This window comes from Zingiber officinale, chromosome 7B (genome assembly GCF_018446385.1).
Source record: "Zingiber officinale cultivar Zhangliang chromosome 7B, Zo_v1.1, whole genome shotgun sequence".
Classification (NCBI taxonomy): domain Eukaryota; kingdom Viridiplantae; phylum Streptophyta; class Magnoliopsida; order Zingiberales; family Zingiberaceae; genus Zingiber; species Zingiber officinale.
In genome coordinates, this window is record NC_055999.1 from 7,267,040 (window position 1) to 7,285,052 (window position 18,013).

Sequence of the window (18,013 nt, forward strand, 5' to 3'; positions counted from 1 at the left end):
TTTGTTAGTTTTAAAAAACTTGGAAAATTTTCTTACCACGTATGTTTTTTCTTCTTCGTCAAGAGATGCATCGGAATCCGATTCAACCTTTCTCGTATTTAGGGCGACGTTGTTGTTTGAGTCTTTGTCTTTTCTTATTCTTGCATATCTAGATTCATGTAATTCAATGTAGGAAATAAATTTTCTAAGCTACTTACCTAAAGGTCCTTGGAGATGTAGTAGGCGTCTACGATCAACGTCCATTCGGCAGTTCTCGGGAATGCATTCAATGTAACCTTATCAAGTCTCGATTCGTTACCACTTCTCCGAGGTTGTTGAGTCCGATGAGCAGTTCCTTGATCTTAGCGTGCAACTGAGCCATAGTTTCTCCCCTTTTCATCAGTAGATTTGTCACTTGATTCCAGAGCAGATCCCGTTTTACTAGCTTTGCCTTTGAGGTTCCTTCGTGCAGCTCTAGGAAGTTCTTCCAGAGTTCTTTCACTTACTTGTAATCTTCGATCTGATTGACCTCTTGAGGTGGTAGAATCCTCAGCAGATGAAACTCCGCTTTATTGTTGGCCGTGAAGTCCGCTTGCTCTTTGTTGGTCCAGTGATTTTCTTATTTTTCGTCGTCGTTTTGATTATGAGGTGCTACAAAACTATACTTTATAGTTAACAAAATATCAAAATTCATTTTGAAAAATACCACCATTTTTTTCCAGTTGATGAAATCTCCCATGAACTTTGGTGGATGAATACTTGCTCCGATCATTTCTTCACTACTTCAGTTGATGGTTAATTCTTCTGAGGCGGTCTGACTTTGATACCAATTGTTGGTCTCATGCGATTGACAAGAGGAGGTGAATTGCTTGAAATTACAAAAGTACCTTTCTCAAAACTTTTGACTTAAATTAGACAAGCACTTAATCAAATTAGAATGAAATAAAAAAGAGTATGAGACAACCGGGTTTACTTGGTTTGCAACCAGGAATGTTACTAATTCAAGGCAAATGAAGCGCGTTTACTAGACTCCTTCAACATAAGTCGGAGGTGGAGAAGTCTTGTATAAGATGTTGACAACTCAAAGAGTAAAGAACATAATAGAAAATTGGAGTACAACAAGTGTTGTCTAAAATCTAGGTGAACCAGGGATCTATTTATAATGCTTTGGTCAAGTCTATCCATTGCTGACTTGGCGAACTCCGAGTTCCTGGATGGTGATCCGGGCGCCAGCATGGCAAAGTCTATCTCCATGCAACGACTTCGTAATGGCTGAAAAATAGAATTTTTCATGTTCGAACACTTAGACCATGTCCAGGCACCCGAACCATTGCTGACATGGACCCGAAGAGTGATCCACTGTGATAAGGCGCTTGTTTGACACCCTGGTGGTTGGGCGCCCGGACGGTCTGGGTGTCTGGACCAGTCAGTCCAGTTCTAACTCATCCGGCGCCTTCTCCGGTCGCTGGCTTTTTCTCCGGTCACTTGGGGTGATCCTCCGACTTTCAAAAGTTGAGCTCACCCGAACTCAACTTCGGCCTTTTCCTCGAGCAGTCTTCTACTCTATCTTCTCATCCATCAAAAGTGCCACACACGTCATTCTCGCTCTACCTGTGTACTATTCCACACCTTCTCGTCCCTCGGATGTATCGAGTCCATTGACTTGATTCCTGTTTCTCGTCCACTGCGTCTTCCGCTTGACTTCCTACATTCCTATGTCCTTGCACACTCAGACGCAAGACATCAAATACACAAAGTCTAACTTAACTTGATTAACCACATCAAAATCACTACGAGGTACTTACAGAATCATGTAAAACTTCTCTCATGCCTCTTAACCATGTGACGGTCTACTATAAATTAATCATATAATTTATCTTTCTTCATATAATTTAGGAGAGACGGTGAGGAACACCGTATTTACCTTTTATTATCATTAATTTCAACTTTTATATTTTATGTAAAGATGCACAGTGTATTTATTTTCTAAAAAACTATTCTCTTTTTAAAAAATATAAAAAAAAATCTATGTCGATGGACTTTAAAACAGCTACCCAAACTTCTTAATAGATTACAAAAAAACAAAAAAAAAAAATCGTATTTTGGTGTGTGAAAAAAAGATGAAAAATCCTTTTGTTCTTGTACTTTAAATATACATTTCATGTTGGGTTCAACCCGTAAATAAGCGGGCAAACAGGTCGAGTTTAGCCGACGCCAAACTTCGCTTCGAAGTATTAGGCAGTCCACTCTCCGGCCTCCCTGACCCCCCAATAAAAATGTGACCCTTTCGGCCTTCTTCAGCTCTCGTCTCGCCTTCGCCCTCTCTTCCTCCGCCGACGCCGCCTCTCTCTTTCATCAGGCTTGTCGTCACCAGCGTGCCTGTAGAGCAGCATCCATTTCGGTCCGTTGCTTTAGGATCCGCAAAACCAAGGTCAGGTCACGGCAAAAACTCTGGCTTCCAATAAAGACTTTAGTTCCGCCACCGCCGACGCCCAAGGAAGCCGGGAGAAGGAGATGGAAGATCCGAAACGGATGGATCCCCGTGACCCCCTCAAGGACGTGGTGGCGGATTGCACTCGGCGGTGGTTCCAGGATGCGCTCAAAGAGGCCAAGGCCGGGGATGTAGCGATGCAGATTATGGTCGGTCAGATGTACCATGTTGGCTATGGCGTCCCCATAAATGAACAAAAGGTGGGTTTCTTTTGCGATTTATTGTAATATTTGTTTTTTCTTTACCATTCTTGTGTCGGACGGTTTAGTGATCTGGGAATTTTTCGCTCTCAACGATTCTGACATAGAAATTAATAAGAGTACAATGTTCTTCGGAAAATACAATTAGAATAAAAATGTAAAACTAAATAAAGATACGGAGACTTGAATGAGGGGTAAAAAACAAAAGGTAGCTGATATCTGTCCTGTGGCAAGATGTTGACACTCGGGCGGATTCAATTTGATCATACATCTTACATCTCAATCTGAAATGTTCCATTTACCAGCGGTGACAATGAGAAATAGAGTTTGCACTCTTTGCATCCTGGAACAGTGAGAAAAAGTTGGAAGGAGAATGGATGAAGAAGCAGTGGTAGGAGTAATTGTTGTGATGCAAGTCAAAGATTCTTAGGTAAAAGGTATTGATCCTATCTTACATCGGTGAAGGTTGGAGCACCGGTGAGTTGACCTGGAGGTTGATTGGAAGAAGACCTTGAACAAGGAATGCTTGCGAGCACACGAAGAAGGGAGGAAAAAGAACATTAGTAAACAGGCGAGGGGGATTGACGGAGCCACTTCGACGCTCAAGTAAGTGCAAGAGAGGAGAAAATGGCAAATGAGCAGTGGAGGACTGTTGAGTTTGTATGTAGATGATAAAACATATCTATGCCTGTGGGGGAGAGACCTTTTATAATATTTTGTAATTCCCGTATTAATTAGATGTTACATCTGTAATAAAGAATATGTCATGTCATAGATGTCAAAGAGTCATGTCGCCCATGTCCTCGTATTGTAGAGATCTTATGGGGATCACACTGTCACTCCTACCACTCCACGTGTTCTGACGACCCATGTATTCTGATAACACACATGTTTTGACAATCCATATGGAGCCCATGAGCTGCCTAGTCAGTCAGAATGACTAGTAGGTCGGCCTTGGAAGACTAGAGAGTTAGCCTTGGCAAGTCAGCCTTGATGGGTTGGCCTTGGAAGACTGGAGAGTTGGCCTTTGCGGGTCGGCCTTAGAAGATCGGTCGATCGACTTTGGCAGGTCGGCCTTGGCAGGTCGCCCCGTGGGTCAACCATGGAAGATTGAAGAGTCAGCCTTGGCAAGTCGACCTTGGAAGATTGAAGAGTCAGCCTTGGCAAGTCGACCTTGGAAGATTGGTCGGTTGGCTCTGGTGGGTCGGCCATGGTGGGTCAACTCAATAGAAAAGAGGTGGTCCCATTGGCCCTCCTTGATTTTAACCCGGCTCAACATCCGATTGACCATCATTTGCATTTGTGGCAGCTTTTCATACTCCCTGTATCACAAGTCTCCCCCTCAAACTTAGTTGAAGGAGGCACTAGTCTGATTGGCTAGAGAACCTATCGTAAAGCTAAATTGCTCCCGACTAAGGTGTCAGGAAGAGTCAAGCGGGAGCGGAGCCTATGAATTGAATGGGAGTCGAGCTCATGATTCAAGCTAGAGCGGTGCTTGAAATCGGTGGGAGCAGTGTCGGGAGTCAAGTGGGAGTGGTGCCTATGAGTCGAATGGGAGTGGAGTCCATGAGTCAAGTAGGAGCAGTGCCCTAAATCGGTGGGAGCGGAGCCCCGAGACGAGCAAGAGCGGTGCTTAGAATTGGCTGGAGTGGAGACCGGAGTCAAGCAGGAGCGGAGCCCGGAGTCAAGCAGGAGCGAGCCCAGAGTTAAGCAGGAGCGGAGCCTAGAATCGTCAATTTTGGTTGGGCTCGTTGGGTTGGCCCGCCCCGTCAAACAATTTAAGCGGGTTGGGTTAGAATTTTATCAACCTAAACCCGCTGCGGGCAGACCCACGATTGGCTTAGGTTGGCCCGCGGGTTGAGAAACACATACAAGCTAAGTTTTATGTCAATTTATTATTATTTTTTTTTGTATAATTTTGAAATAAAAATAGTATTTTTCATCCAATACAAGTATTCGTCTGTGTCCATTTATATTTCAAATACATGTTTATGGATACATTTGATTGAATAAACCTTTTCGAAATAAAACGTTGAAGATATGAAATATTTTTTTGATTTTTTTTAAAGATTTTGATGGGCCCATGGGTTGACCCGCCAAATCGCAACCCACCTTGGATTGGGTTGGGTTGGAAATTCCCAACCCGCCAAGTTGATGGGTCGGCCTGCCTGCCCCGCCAAATGGTTGGCCTGCCATGGGTCGACCCGTCCCGCCACAGGTCATGCGGTGCCTGGAATCGGTGGGAGTGAAGCTCAGAGTTGAGCTGTAGAAATACTCGGAATCGGTGGGAGTCGAGCCTAGAGTTGTCAGACGGGTCAACCCGTGGTGGGGCGGGTCGACCCGTGGTGGGTTAACCATTTGGCGGGGCGGGGCGGGCCAACCCCCCAACTTGGCGGGTTGGGAAATTTCCAACCCAACCCATTCTAAGGCGGGTTGCAGGTTTGGCGGGCCAACCCGCGGGCCCATCAAAAATTTTTTAAAAAATTAAAAAATATTTCATATCTTCAACATTTTATTTCGGAAAAGTTTTCTACAATTAAATGTATACATAAACATGTATTTTAAATATAAATGAACACAAACGAGTACTTATGTTGGATGAAAAGTACTATTTTTATTTCAAAATTATAACAAAGAAAGATAATAAATTGGCCTAAAAATTAGCTTACATGTGTTTTTCAACCCGCGGGCCAACCTAAGCCCGAGCGGGCCGACCCGCGCGGGTCGCGGGCCTAGGCGGGTCGACCCACGACGGACTTGGGTTGATAAAATTCCAAACCAACCCGCTTAATTGTTTGGCGGGGCGGGCCAACCCGACGGGCCCAACCTAAATTGACGGCTCTAATGGAGCCCGGAGTCGGTCGGAGTAGAGCTCAGAATTGGCGGGAGCTAGAGTTGTCAGACAGTCCGACCGGGGCAGGCCGACCCATGGCGGGCCAACCATTTAGTAGGTGGAGCAGGCCTACCCGTTAGAGCTGTCAGACGGGCCAACTCGTGACGGGGCGGATCGGCTCGTAGCGGGCCAACTATTTAGTGGGGTGGGGTGGGTTGACTCGTCAACTTGGCGGGTTGGGAAATTTCCAACCCAATCCAGTCTGAGGCGAGTTGCGAGTTTGGCGGGCCAATCCGCGAGCCCATCAATTTTTTTTTTTAAAATTAAAAAAATATTTCATATTTTCAACGTTTTACTTTGGAAAGATTTCATTAATCAAATGTATTCATAAATATATATTTTAAATATAAATGGACATAAACGAGTACTTATGTTGCATAAAAAATACTATTTTTATTTTAAAATTATAATAAAGAAATATAATAAATTGACATAAAACTTAGTTTACATATGTTTCTCACGTGGGCCAACCCAAGCCCGTCATGGGTCGACCTGTGAGGGTCGCGGGCTTAGGCGGGTCGGCCCGCAGCGGGCTTGGGTTGATAAAATTCTAACCCAATTCGCTTAAATTGTTTGGCGGGACGGGCCAAATCGACGGACTCAACCCAAATTGACGGCTCTACTACCCGTCACCTTGGCGGATTGGAAAATCCTCAACCCAACCTAACTCAAGGCTGCTTGTGGGTTAGGTGCACTAACCCGCGGGCCCACCAAATAAAAAAAAAAAGTCTGCGGTGGCTTGGGTTGGCCCCCAGGTTGTTCATCTAGTTAAGAGAAAATGTTCATGAAGCAAAATGAATTTAACACCTATTACTTGGGAAAATGCAAGTTAAGAAATCTTAACATAAAGATGATTATAAACCAATCTAGTAACCACAATTGCATCAATGCACTACAAAAGAACAACAATTGTGTTGTTCGCTCTAATGAACATGAGAGAAGCGCCAAGGGAACTCAACGACTGTTCAAGGTGCATGAGCGACTGCTTCAACATTTCCTTAACCCGCGGGCCAACCCAAGCCCGTCACGGGCCGATCCGCGTGGGTCGCAGGCCAGGCGGGTTGGCCCGTTTCGTCCCGCTTTTAAATGGATTGATAAAATTTCAACTCAACCCACTTAAATTGTTTAGCGGGGCAGGCCAACCAGACGGTCCCAACTCAAATTAACTGCACGAGCGAGAGCATAGCCTAGTTGACTGAATTATGTGTATAAGTAGGTCCGACTAAGAGGTCATTGGGAGAATTCTGTTGGAGATGCCCTTAGATTGTGCCATTGGTAACGAACTAGAATTTTGTACAAATGGATTGAAATTTTGCCTTCTTGAATGGGATTGGATTTGTGAATTTGATTGGATTTTGATTAATTTTATTTTAATTGGAATTTTCATTGGAAATGTTGAATGCCGAGTGAAGCCGATTGAATTCTTTCCAATTGAAGAATTGTCAAGAGGGCTGTCGAACGACATTTCCCGAGTGAAGCCGATTAGTCGAGCAAGGTTGCCATTTGGAATTAGTTGCATGACCTCGTGATTGAGAAGCTTCTAATTGCCAAGGAAGACTTGTGGGGTTGCTGATTGACATTTCCAATTGAAGAACTTTTTCGTTTGGCTATCGAACCAATTGAAGCCGCTAAATTGCTTTAGCCGATCGGACATGTGCTGATCGGTATGACCACTTGCTCCCAATTGAAGCCAAGTGGATTTTGCCACTTGGGATCTGTGGTTTTGCCGATTGCATCCGAGTGGATTTTTCCATTTGAAGCTGCTGATTAGCTTTGCTAATTTGGAAGCGTGAGTATTGTTGGTGGGTGGATTTGAGATGTTGAATGAAATTACTTGTTCAGTGGATTTTAACAATTGAATTTGGTCAATTGGAGATGTCGAATGCCGGGTGGACATTTTTCCGTTGAATTAGCAATCGGTCATTCTGATTAGCTTTTCCCACATGAGCAGTGATGATTGGCTTTGGTACATTGGAGTTTGATTGGCTACTGAGAATGTGCTTTGGAATTTTTGTCCCTTTGCAGTCGATCGGCTTATGTCATTGTTTTGGAAATTTTGCATGTGAAGTCATTGCCGATCGAATCCACCGATTGGGGTTGTCAACCGACGGGCGACGGCTACGATAGTTATGCTGAATAGGCGGTTGTAATGCTAATACCGAGCAAGCTGCTGTAATTTTGTAGTGTTGAGTTGGTGGCTGAGTAGGTGCCGTGCAAGCGACTGTAATGCTAGTACCGAGTGGGCAAGCGACTATAATGCAAGTATCGAGTGGGCGGTCATAACTTTGTAGTACTGAGCTAGAGGCTATGTAGGTGTGTGGGAGCACGCTTATAACCTGGTAGACATGAGACGCGAGAGTCTTTGGGCACGTAGGAACCACGTTTATAACTCGGTTGAGAGACGCGAGTCTTTGGACACGCGGAAACCGTGCTTATAACTCGATCAAGAGACGCGAGAGTCTGGATCGACCGGAGGGTCGTTGGGCACGTGGAAAACATGCTTATAACTCGCAGTAGATACTAGAGTCTTTTGTCACGTGAAAACATGCTTATAACTCGCAGTAGATGCGAGAGTCTGGATTTTCCAACGGGAGGTCGTTGGGCACGTGGAAACACGCTTACAACTTCGAGTAGATGCGAGAGTCTTTGGTCACATGGTGACATGCTTATAACTCGCAGTATATGCGATATACGAGAGTCTGGAATTTCCGACTGGAGGGTCGTTGGGCACGTGGAAACATGCTTATGACTCGCAGTAGATGCGAGAGTATGGATTTTCCGACCAGAAGGTCGTTGGGCACGTGGAAACATGCTTATAACTCAGTCGGGAGACATGAATCTTTGGTCACGTGGGAACACGCATGAAATTGCAAAGAAGAGCAACTCATATTCAAAAGATAGAATCATAGGCACTCGAACCTGATGCGCAATTTTGTGATTATCTTGTCACTGTTCTGGATATAATAGCGACCTCGCGACCTCCGATTATCCACGGAGTCAGGGAGAGAAATATAATAGAAAACCAAGCTTTCTATCGGCTGAGGATTTGACTCGATCCCTCAACTACCAAATGCTCGCGGAGCCGGGGAGAGAATACAAATAAGGAACTAGACTGCCGATCAAGAATATATTGAGATGGCTTGAGCTGGTAAGCTGCTAATGCCGGAGGGCGAGTGGAGATTGACTTTTCTAATTAAAGTTGATTGGAAATTCCCCATTGCCGAGTGAATCCCAATGATGCCGATTGGAAATTCCCCATAATCGAGTGATCCAAATGAAGCCAAGGGGCTACCACTTGGATTGTTCCTGTTGCGTTTGGATGGGCGTTGTGATCTTTGGAGTTTGCTGATTGGATGCTAATTAAGGTTTCCTTTGAATTGCCGAGCTGATTTTGAATGGGTATGGCCACTGGGATATTTGCTTTGGCCCCATAATGTTGACTTCGCTCCTTCATGGGATCGTTATCGATTGAAGCCGAGTTGAAGTTTGATGGGCCTATGAAGTTACCGATCGGATGCCACTTTATGCATTTTGATTGGAATTCCTGATCCAATTGAAATTGCTGATCAACGTATCTTTGCAAATTTTGACTTTTGCTAATTTGCATATGATGCCTTTGTAGTCGATCGGCTTTTGCCCATTGGCATGTGATTGGAAGTTAACCACTTTGGAGCTGACAAATGTCGAATGGAGAATGACTGAATGCCTAGCCAAGTTGATTGGAATTGCTGTTGGATAATTTCCATCCACGTTAATTGGATTTTTCCATTTGAAATTGTTGATTGGCGTTGCCAGTGGATTTTAGCAATTTTGACTTTGCTTGGAAATTCATCCCTTGAAGTTACCGATCAAATTCTGCCCGGAGTTGCCAATCAGATTCTGTCGACTTCCAATCTGGAGTTGTCGATGGCCATTTTGGAGCTGAGTAGTGCCCTCGACTCCTGAATGCCCACAGAGTCGGAGAGAGAATAAGGATCTCGTCAAGACGTAGACCCGTAAACTTCTAGCGCAACAATTGAACGAGGATGATGCCTAAGAAATTTCATTTTTCCTTCTGCATTGTGGCAACAATGTGTTTGTCGAAATCCTCTAGGGTCATGGTGATTGCAGAGAGTTTTTCAACATTATCCATTTCCACGTTTCAGATCAAGCGTACGTTCCCACAAATGGTGCTAAGTTTGATCCCGTCTAAAATTGGTGAATGCGGGGGTGTGAGTTGGCCTGGAGGTTGACTGGAAGAAGACCTTGAACAAGGAACGCCCACAAGCATACGAAGAAGGGAGGAAGAAGAACGTCAGTAAGTAAGTAGGCCGGGGGATCTCTGCACAGTCACTCCTATGCTCAAGTCAGTGCAAGAGAGGAGAAAATAGCAAAAGCGCAGTGGATGATTGTTGAGTTTGTGTGTGGATGATAAAACATACTAGAGGAGGGATCTTTTATAACACTTTGTAATCCCCGCATTAATTAGATATCACATCTATGATAAAGAATATGTCACGTCACATATGTAGAGGGCCATGTCCTTCATGTCCTATACTGTAGAGATCTTATGGGAATCACAGTCACTCCTACCACTCCACATGTTTAATCCACGTGTTCTAACAACCCACATGTTCTGACGACCCATGTGTTCTAACAACACACATGTTCTGACAATCCATATGGACTCATGTGCTGCTTAGTCAGCCAGAATGACTGGCGGATCGGCTTTGGAAGACTGGAGAGTTGGCCTTGGTAGTCAATCTTGGAAGACTAGTCGGTCGGCTCTATTGGGTCGTCCTTGGCGGGTCAGCCTTGGAAGACTAGAAAGTTGGCCTTAGTGAGTGGGGCCTGGCAGGTCGGTCTTGGAAGACTGGTCGGTCGGCTCTGACGGGTCGATCATGGCGGGTCAGCTCAGTTGAAAGAAGTGATCCCGCTGACCTTCCTTGACTTTAACCTAGTTCAGCATCCGATTGACCCTCGTTTGCATTCGTGGCAGCTTTTCATATATACTCCCTGCATCAGGTATCATGCTAGGGCCAGGTGAAATTATACTAGGTGCAGTCAATCAAGTTCGTTGACCGAATCATATGATTGAGCACAATTAAATAGACTTGCTTGCCAATTGAATAGACAGCTAGGATCTATCTTTGTCATGAATAAGCAAATGCTGAGTTAATGTTACAATTGATTTATATAAAGACTTTTGTTTTTTTTAAAAAAAAATCCACACACCAAAACCAGCACTGGTATCTAAATTTTAAACCTTGGTCTTTACATTGTTCTTTGCTCGGTAGGTGAGTGTTCAGGCTGATGTTTGAAGTATTGGATTCCTACATAGAGTTAGGGAATGTTGTGAAGTTGCAGTAGAATCCTTATTTTTCATAATTTCCTGTTAAAAAGTTTAATACCTGGGCGTTATGGTCACACTGTCATATTTTCAATTCGTTTATGCTGCGCTGCTAATTACTTCCCTTTAACTTCTATTTTGAAGAAGTATCCATGTCAGTTGACTTTGGAATTTCCTGAAAGGACTGTGTTTATGCAATGGGACACATGAAAATCTCAGATGAAGCCCACATATCAGATGGAGACCAAATCACCTGTCATATTTTCTGTATTCAGGGCCACCAAATATGTCACTTGAGAGACCTTGACAACGTGACATGTGCATGTACATTTACTTTTTTCAGTTAGAAGAAACCTTGCTGAATTGAAAAATCATCATCTAACTTACTTACTTTATGTATGTATATTTTTTGAGAGATGGTGCAACATTGATATAATGTTAGAGAATCTATGAAACCTTGTATATCTCCTGTATGTTTCGTTCATTGCTCTCTTGTATGTATTGGACTTTTCAGGCACATGCATGGATTACAAAAGCATCTAAGTATCGTTCATCATCTTGGAAGTTTAGCGGCAAACATCCAGGTTTTCTTCTTCTTTCTGCTGGGAAGAAAGTCAATCATGTATGAAGATCTTCAGTCTAAACTAATGAAATTTTGTGTATCTTAGGTTATGGTGCTAGTGACTCAGACTCCTCCGATGTGGAGAATATTGTGGTGAAATCATGATCAGTGGTTGCTCAGTTTTGAAGAAGGAACATTAACGTAGGTATCTCCATCCTCCTTTATATCACTTCTGCAAATGATGTTTTGGGTGGAATGATATTGAATGTTGATAGCTTAAGTAGTTGTTGACTAGGAACTAATTTGTTGATTATTCTTGCATATTGCTGGGAAGTAAATGGAGAGAAATTTTAAGTATGTTATATATGTGAAGAAAACCAAAAAGCATGTATAATTGATTTGGGTTGCACTTGTTTGGGTGGAGTCTTATTTGTGTCGAATAGTTGGTGAAAGTTTCACAAGTGAAATTGTGTTTAATAGTGACTGTTTTTTCTGTTTTTGGCTATAGATTGTTTTATTTTGTACATTTGAGTAGAACGATGTAGTAACAAGCCAGATCAGTTGCAAATTCTTTCATTGTATGCTTTAAATGTATACAACTGAACTTTTCCTTTAGTTTATTAGGCTTCTTGCAAGTTCATTTAAGAATGCTTGTGTTCTAAGAATATGAGTTGCCATGTACATTATCTGTCACCTTAGCTTTCTCTTTACATTCAAAGCACTTTGATAGCTTTTTCTACCATTTCGTTTGCATTGAATAAATTTGAAGCCTGAAATTCCACAACCAAGGAACGTCATTTGTTTGATAATATAAATAGTAGCATTTTTTGCAAAAGTAAATAGTTTTCGAGGACTTCTTTAGCTACCTTCTTTATAGAAGACTCACTTTTGGACATGCTTTACTGAGAACCTATCCAAAAATTCCTGTGCTACATCTTTGTAAAATAAAAGTGTTTTTAGCATTTCAAAACTTTGAATTCCCACAAGGTAAGAAATAATATAATGCACTGTATATAGCAAAAGGAAAGAAGTCATACCTTTGCATGATTTTCTTAATGATAAACTTATGTAAAGACTGTTGATTTTGTAAGTCCTAAGAATATGGATTTAGCAGGAGGAACTCAAACAATTTTGTGATTTTGAGAAAAAGAACATGGAGTTTGTAATGTTATATACTTATATTGTTATTTTGAAACCGTACTTTATTAGCATATGCATGTTTATTTCAGTTAATGTGCTTGATTAGAACTATTTTTGGATGCAGGACGGTTCTCACTTTTCTGGATCACACATTGACATCTATTGACAGCTCCATCCCATTACCCATGCCTATTTCTAAACTCCGGTGCTCAATCAAACTCGATATACATTGAGATCGATTGGTTTCTCCATGAGAATCCACTAGTTTCTTCTGCATCAGCTCATTTTTATTGCTTATTTCTTTTCGTTCGCTGAGAATTCTCGCACATGAATATTTGATGGCATTCGACTATTTGAGGTTTGGACGGCGTCGTGCCATCTTAATCTGGAATTTCAGGTAGCTAATTAATAGTTTCTGGATGATAGGTTTGGTGTCTCTTTCTCATTTAATTACAACTGTAGGAAGTAAGGATGAAATATGCACAATGTTTTAAATTCCCTCTATTTAAATTCTGTGTGACTTCTTGAATTTTGGCTTGCAGTCTGGTTGCATTAGTTATGCTAAATAATGTTACGAAAACTGTCGATGAAATATGGACTTCAGATTTTACAATCACACGCCTCAAAAATTGTATTTTTTACGAAATAGGGTCCCACACTATTTTTTACTGCTTGTCTATCTTTCAATTTATAAATCCTCGATTTTGAAATCTTTAATGTGTATCATGATTTTCACTTAGAATCAACTTGTTGGGTGTATTGGCATCCTCATTTTTAGGACCTTTTCGCTTTACAAATAAATCTTCATGCAAGGAGATATACAATTCAACTCTAAAGAATCTATATTCATCTAAAATGATAATTTTTTGGATAAATCAACATGGTAGGAAAATAGAGCAACGCAATTAAGATCCTGGCTCTCTAAAAAGGAATGAGCTTATGCAAACGTCAAATACCATAATTCTGGAGTCAAATTCCAAATTGAAATCAGCAAACAGCAAAACTTCTCAGCAAAAATATCCCTGCTTGTAGATTGAGTAACCGAACCAAACTACACATCAAATGATTCTAGGCATTTTCGGTAACAGGGTACTCAAATACCACGTCTTTCCCACAGAGCTTTCGATAAACTCCTGAGAACGTCGTGAGTTTATATTCAGTGTTGTTGCGTTCCTTCGGGTCAAGGAAGATCTGAGGGGCAAAAAAAACAATAATAAATCATTATTTCACTCAATAGAAGCAGCCGTGAATGAGTAAAGCAATAATTTTTATCCAATGAAGGAATAATTCATCATAGAAAATACACCTTGATGATCTTAGAGCCATCCAGGCGATATCTCACTCGCTTCCCAACAATTTCAGCCGGGTAGACAACATCTTCTAGGATGGCATCGTGAACTGCTGTTAGAGTGCGGCTGCGGGGGCGCACAACAGCAGAACCTTTCTTTGGCGGCCTCAATATCCTTCGCGTGGCAATAAGAACCACATCCTATAGGGTGAACCAAATAGGAGAAAATATTCAGAAAATAATAAGTTGAACATTCAAGAAACCAAAGAACAGGCTTCAAAGCTGAGGAACATAATGTGGCTATTTTGTATTAACCTGTAACAGAACTTGCTAGTGAAATGCAACACTTTTGCTACTTCTGGATTAATCTCATGGTACGTTAAAAATTCAACCTAGTGAATTAATCAAATAGGGAATCAACCTAACATTGTGACAGGCAAAGACCTCTATGAAACTTTTTTTCATTTTGGTGATTGTTGTCCTAAATCAACAACAGCCTTACAAACACGGGTGTCCAAGTTATAATGAAAATAATGTGCATCTTGCAAAATTAAATATTTATATATATATACCAAGGCCCCGGGGTAAGGTTGAGTTGACTAGTGCGAGGCAGAGTTGCTATCATAAGACAAGGGTTCAAATCTCGGCAAAGCCTAGGAAAAAAGCCCTACTAGCACTGGCTAACTACAACTTCCCGATTTACCTTCTTACAGATAGTCGTGACACCGACCGTGTGGGGCCGCTAGGGTGACGTATTCCACTTTTTGCTACCATTATATGTATACTGAGGCTCAATGTCAAACTGACTTAGGATCACGGTGTTTTCAGGTAAAATATTGAATGTGTATCAAAGAATTTTCACTAGTTGAGGGAAATGAGATTTCCTCTAGTAAAGGATCATAAAATGCAAGTCACATCATATTTTAGTATCTTCGTAACAATTAGTATCATAAAATGAATTCACGACTTATATACCTAGCAAAAGTAACTAACCAAAAAGTATTTTAAAAATCGCAAAATGGATAAACTACACATTATAAATTGTCCAAACAAAATGAAAATTTATTTTTCTTCAGCAAGCAACATTTCATAGCTGAATTCAGTAATGGTGCAAATAGAAGTTCATGCTTGGCTTACCTTCCCACTGAACTTCTTTTCCAACTCCCTAACCAGCCTCACATGAATCTTCTTGTAGGCTTTACGAAGTCTATGCGGTATATGGATAACCACAGCTTTATGATTCCCAGCAATATCCAACTGACTGCATAACAAAATTGAAAAGCGGAAATATTAATAGAAATCTATGCTTGAAAAAAAATGGCCGTGCAAAATCAAACTCACACTGCTGAATTGATGTAAAGGTCCTTCAAATCACTCTTTAATTCCTGATTTCCATTCTCAAGATCAAAAAATGCCTGAAACATATAGAAAATTTTCAGTAATCAGTATTATTTAAAATAATAGCAAACAAACGAGCAGAATCAATATTTGTAACTAGCCTGAGCAACTGTGTCCTCAAATTCAGTTGGCTCGAGACCCTTGTCCTTTTGGATCTTTTTCCTTGCAGTAAACATTTTGCACGCTAATGCTGACCGAGCCTACACAATGACACAGAAGGAATTCAAATTATTAATGTGCACATTCGGAAGGAAACACAAGGAAACTGCCACAATCTAAACATATCAACTTGACGTTGCCAGGATAGTTGCGCAAGTATGTGTTTTTATGCCTACTTATTGTTGCGTGTAAATTAAAATAAACCATTGTTTCACCTGCTATTCCTATATTATTAAGAAGCCCAAGAACCGATTTGGGGAAAAAAAGAATGTGCTTTAACATCGTATTTAAATGCAAATATAGGCATTATGCTCGAAGATTCAAAGTGAATTTTTCGGGAAAAAAGAAATATATATCTGGCGGAAACAAAATCATCAGTAAAAAAAATAGCCAGAATAATATTGCATAAGAAGCAATCGATCCTAAGCACTCTCAGGAAAGAAAAGAAAACAATTCATAGAAGTAAATCTATGAAATCAATGCTACAACAAGACAAAGAATATAAGATAAAAATTGGCGATGGAAGTGGAGTATTGGAGCCAAAGTAGTAAAGGGAGCACCTTGGCGCCCAGGGAGGCGAGGAGAGGATCGCTGCTGCCGGCGCCGCTTTAGGGCTTTCGTCCAAGTCCAAGAAAGGGACCAACCATTTGCTCGCGCTTTTATGAACCGCGCACAATACATGACGGCTTTCTTGAACCTGGGCCGTTGCCTACCAAGCAAATTTCATGCCGTCGGATAAAGATCAGGGCTAGCCAATCCGGATTTGAACGGCTCAGATACCGACTTGCCCGTGTCGCTCTAATGTTAAGTGTGATATATGGCCCGTTTTCTTTTTCTTATAATTAATATTCATTCTATTTAAATTTTAATTTTTCTTATTATTTTTACAGTTTTTATTATTTCTAAAAAATAATAATAATTCCAATTGTCCGTCCAAAAACCCAGCATCTTTTGATTGTCCCGATTTAAAGAAAAAATTCTTACAAATATGTCATAACTAATGATCAAATCACGAATGCCTGAATGATAACCTATATATCCTACTTCGATATCATAACCCTGGAACTAGTTTTTATTATTTCTAAATTTTAAAACAAGAGTGCCAATTCAGATAAATCATATTGAATTTGAATTGGATTTTTAAAAAATCATAAAAAATTTGAACCAGAACTCGAAATTGAATACAACTCTAAACCTCTAAATTCTAAATTTGAATTCAACCAATATGAATCCGACCCTAATAATTTGCATAATCTGAAAAAGAATAATAAATTATTTTTTTTACTATTTTCTTTGTATTTGTATTTCAACACTCTATCATTATTATACATATTGATCTACATCTTAATTTCAAAAAAGAATTGATTTAATTCTTAAAAATCATTAAAATCTAAATTCGAATCAATCTAGGTCGAATCCAATCCGAAAATCTCCAATCCTAAAATCTTGGTCGGATTTGAAAATTTTCAATCTATAATTAATTTTTTTTTCAAATCGACTTAGATTTATTTTTGACTAATCTATTTTAGATATTAGAGTACGTGCAAAATAATTTTTAACATAGCAAAATGCTTTTATAGACTATAAAAATCTTAGATTAGAGGAGTGTTTGGTAGAATCTTTCACAACGCACTTCTTAGATTTTAACTATATGTAAGGACTTTTGAGTATTTGTGGGTGCTAACTTTTGTTTCAACTTCTATAATTTTTATTCAACAATTGAAAGGAAAAATTATTGGGACCGAAATATAGCTAGAGAGGGGGGGGGGGTGAATAGCTCGTCGCGTGCTCGTGGTCGGCGTTGCTTGTTTCTTCAAAGATGTGCAGCGGAAATATACAAGAAACAATACACACAACGCTAACAAGTAAATTTATTTGGTATCCACCTCCAAAGGAGATGACTAGTCCAAGGATCCACTCATACACACACACCTTCACTAATAAACACTTCTTTTCGGTAACTACCGAAGGCGGAGAAGCCCTACAAGACTCTCAATACAGAAAGAAAGGAAAAGGAACGAAAGTATAAGCAAAGCTTACAATGAATACAAAAAACCCTAACCCTAGCTTTCTTCTTCTTGCTTTTGATCCACCTCTTGACTTGGAAGAGCCTCCAAGAACCTTCAAGAACTGACGATCTGGAGCTTATAGAGAGCTGTGGAGTTGCTGTCGAGGATCTGAGATGAATCGGTGAAGTTCTTAGTTCTCTACCGAAGGAATCGAGCGGCTGCAGCTAAATACGACGCTAAGGGTCCGATCCCGATCGATTGGATTGCTCCCAATCGATCGGGGAGGCTTTGGATCGATCGGCTGATCGATCCAGAGCGCCTCTGTGCTCTCTGGAATAGCCTGGATCGATCGGCTGATCGATCCAGCCTTTATCGCGTAAAAACGCGCCACCCCAATCGATCCACTGATCGATTGGGGTCTCTGGATCGATTGACCGATCGATCCAGAGGCGTTCTGTGCGCTCTGCGACTTGCCCACTCGAGGCTTGTCGCGGGGACCTTCCCAATCGATCGGCCGATCGATTGGGCTCCAGCCAATCGATCGGCTGATCGATCTTGCTGCTGG

At 41.1% G+C, this 18,013-nt stretch overlaps 2 protein-coding genes across 3 annotated transcripts; one reads left to right on the forward strand and one right to left on the reverse strand.

The window, feature by feature from the left end:
- Positions 1-2,196: 2,196 nt before the first annotated feature.
- Positions 2,197-13,123, forward strand: LOC122005223. 2 transcript variants are annotated; one of them, XM_042560179.1, is made up of 4 exons: positions 2,197-2,670; positions 11,407-11,476; positions 11,561-11,659; positions 12,719-13,123. In XM_042560179.1, exons 1-3 carry the CDS (start codon positions 2,494-2,496, stop codon positions 11,617-11,619), a joined length of 306 nt encoding a protein of 101 aa, XP_042416113.1. In that variant the 5' UTR covers positions 2,197-2,493; the 3' UTR covers positions 11,620-11,659; positions 12,719-13,123. The 2 variants fall into 2 exon arrangements, with proteins under 2 accessions (XP_042416113.1, XP_042416112.1); XM_042560178.1 differs by having other exon boundaries at positions 2,199-2,670; positions 11,561-11,655.
- Positions 13,124-13,512: 389 nt separating this feature from the next.
- LOC122005224 (40S ribosomal protein S7) lies at positions 13,513-16,121 on the reverse strand. The gene is made up of 6 exons (XM_042560180.1): positions 16,000-16,121; positions 15,382-15,480; positions 15,224-15,297; positions 15,020-15,143; positions 13,901-14,083; positions 13,513-13,785 (listed from the first exon to the last, which is right to left on the reverse strand). Exons 2-6 carry the CDS (start codon positions 15,454-15,456, stop codon positions 13,663-13,665), a joined length of 579 nt encoding a protein of 192 aa, XP_042416114.1. The 5' UTR covers positions 15,457-15,480; positions 16,000-16,121; the 3' UTR covers positions 13,513-13,662.
- Positions 16,122-18,013: the final 1,892 nt, after the last annotated feature.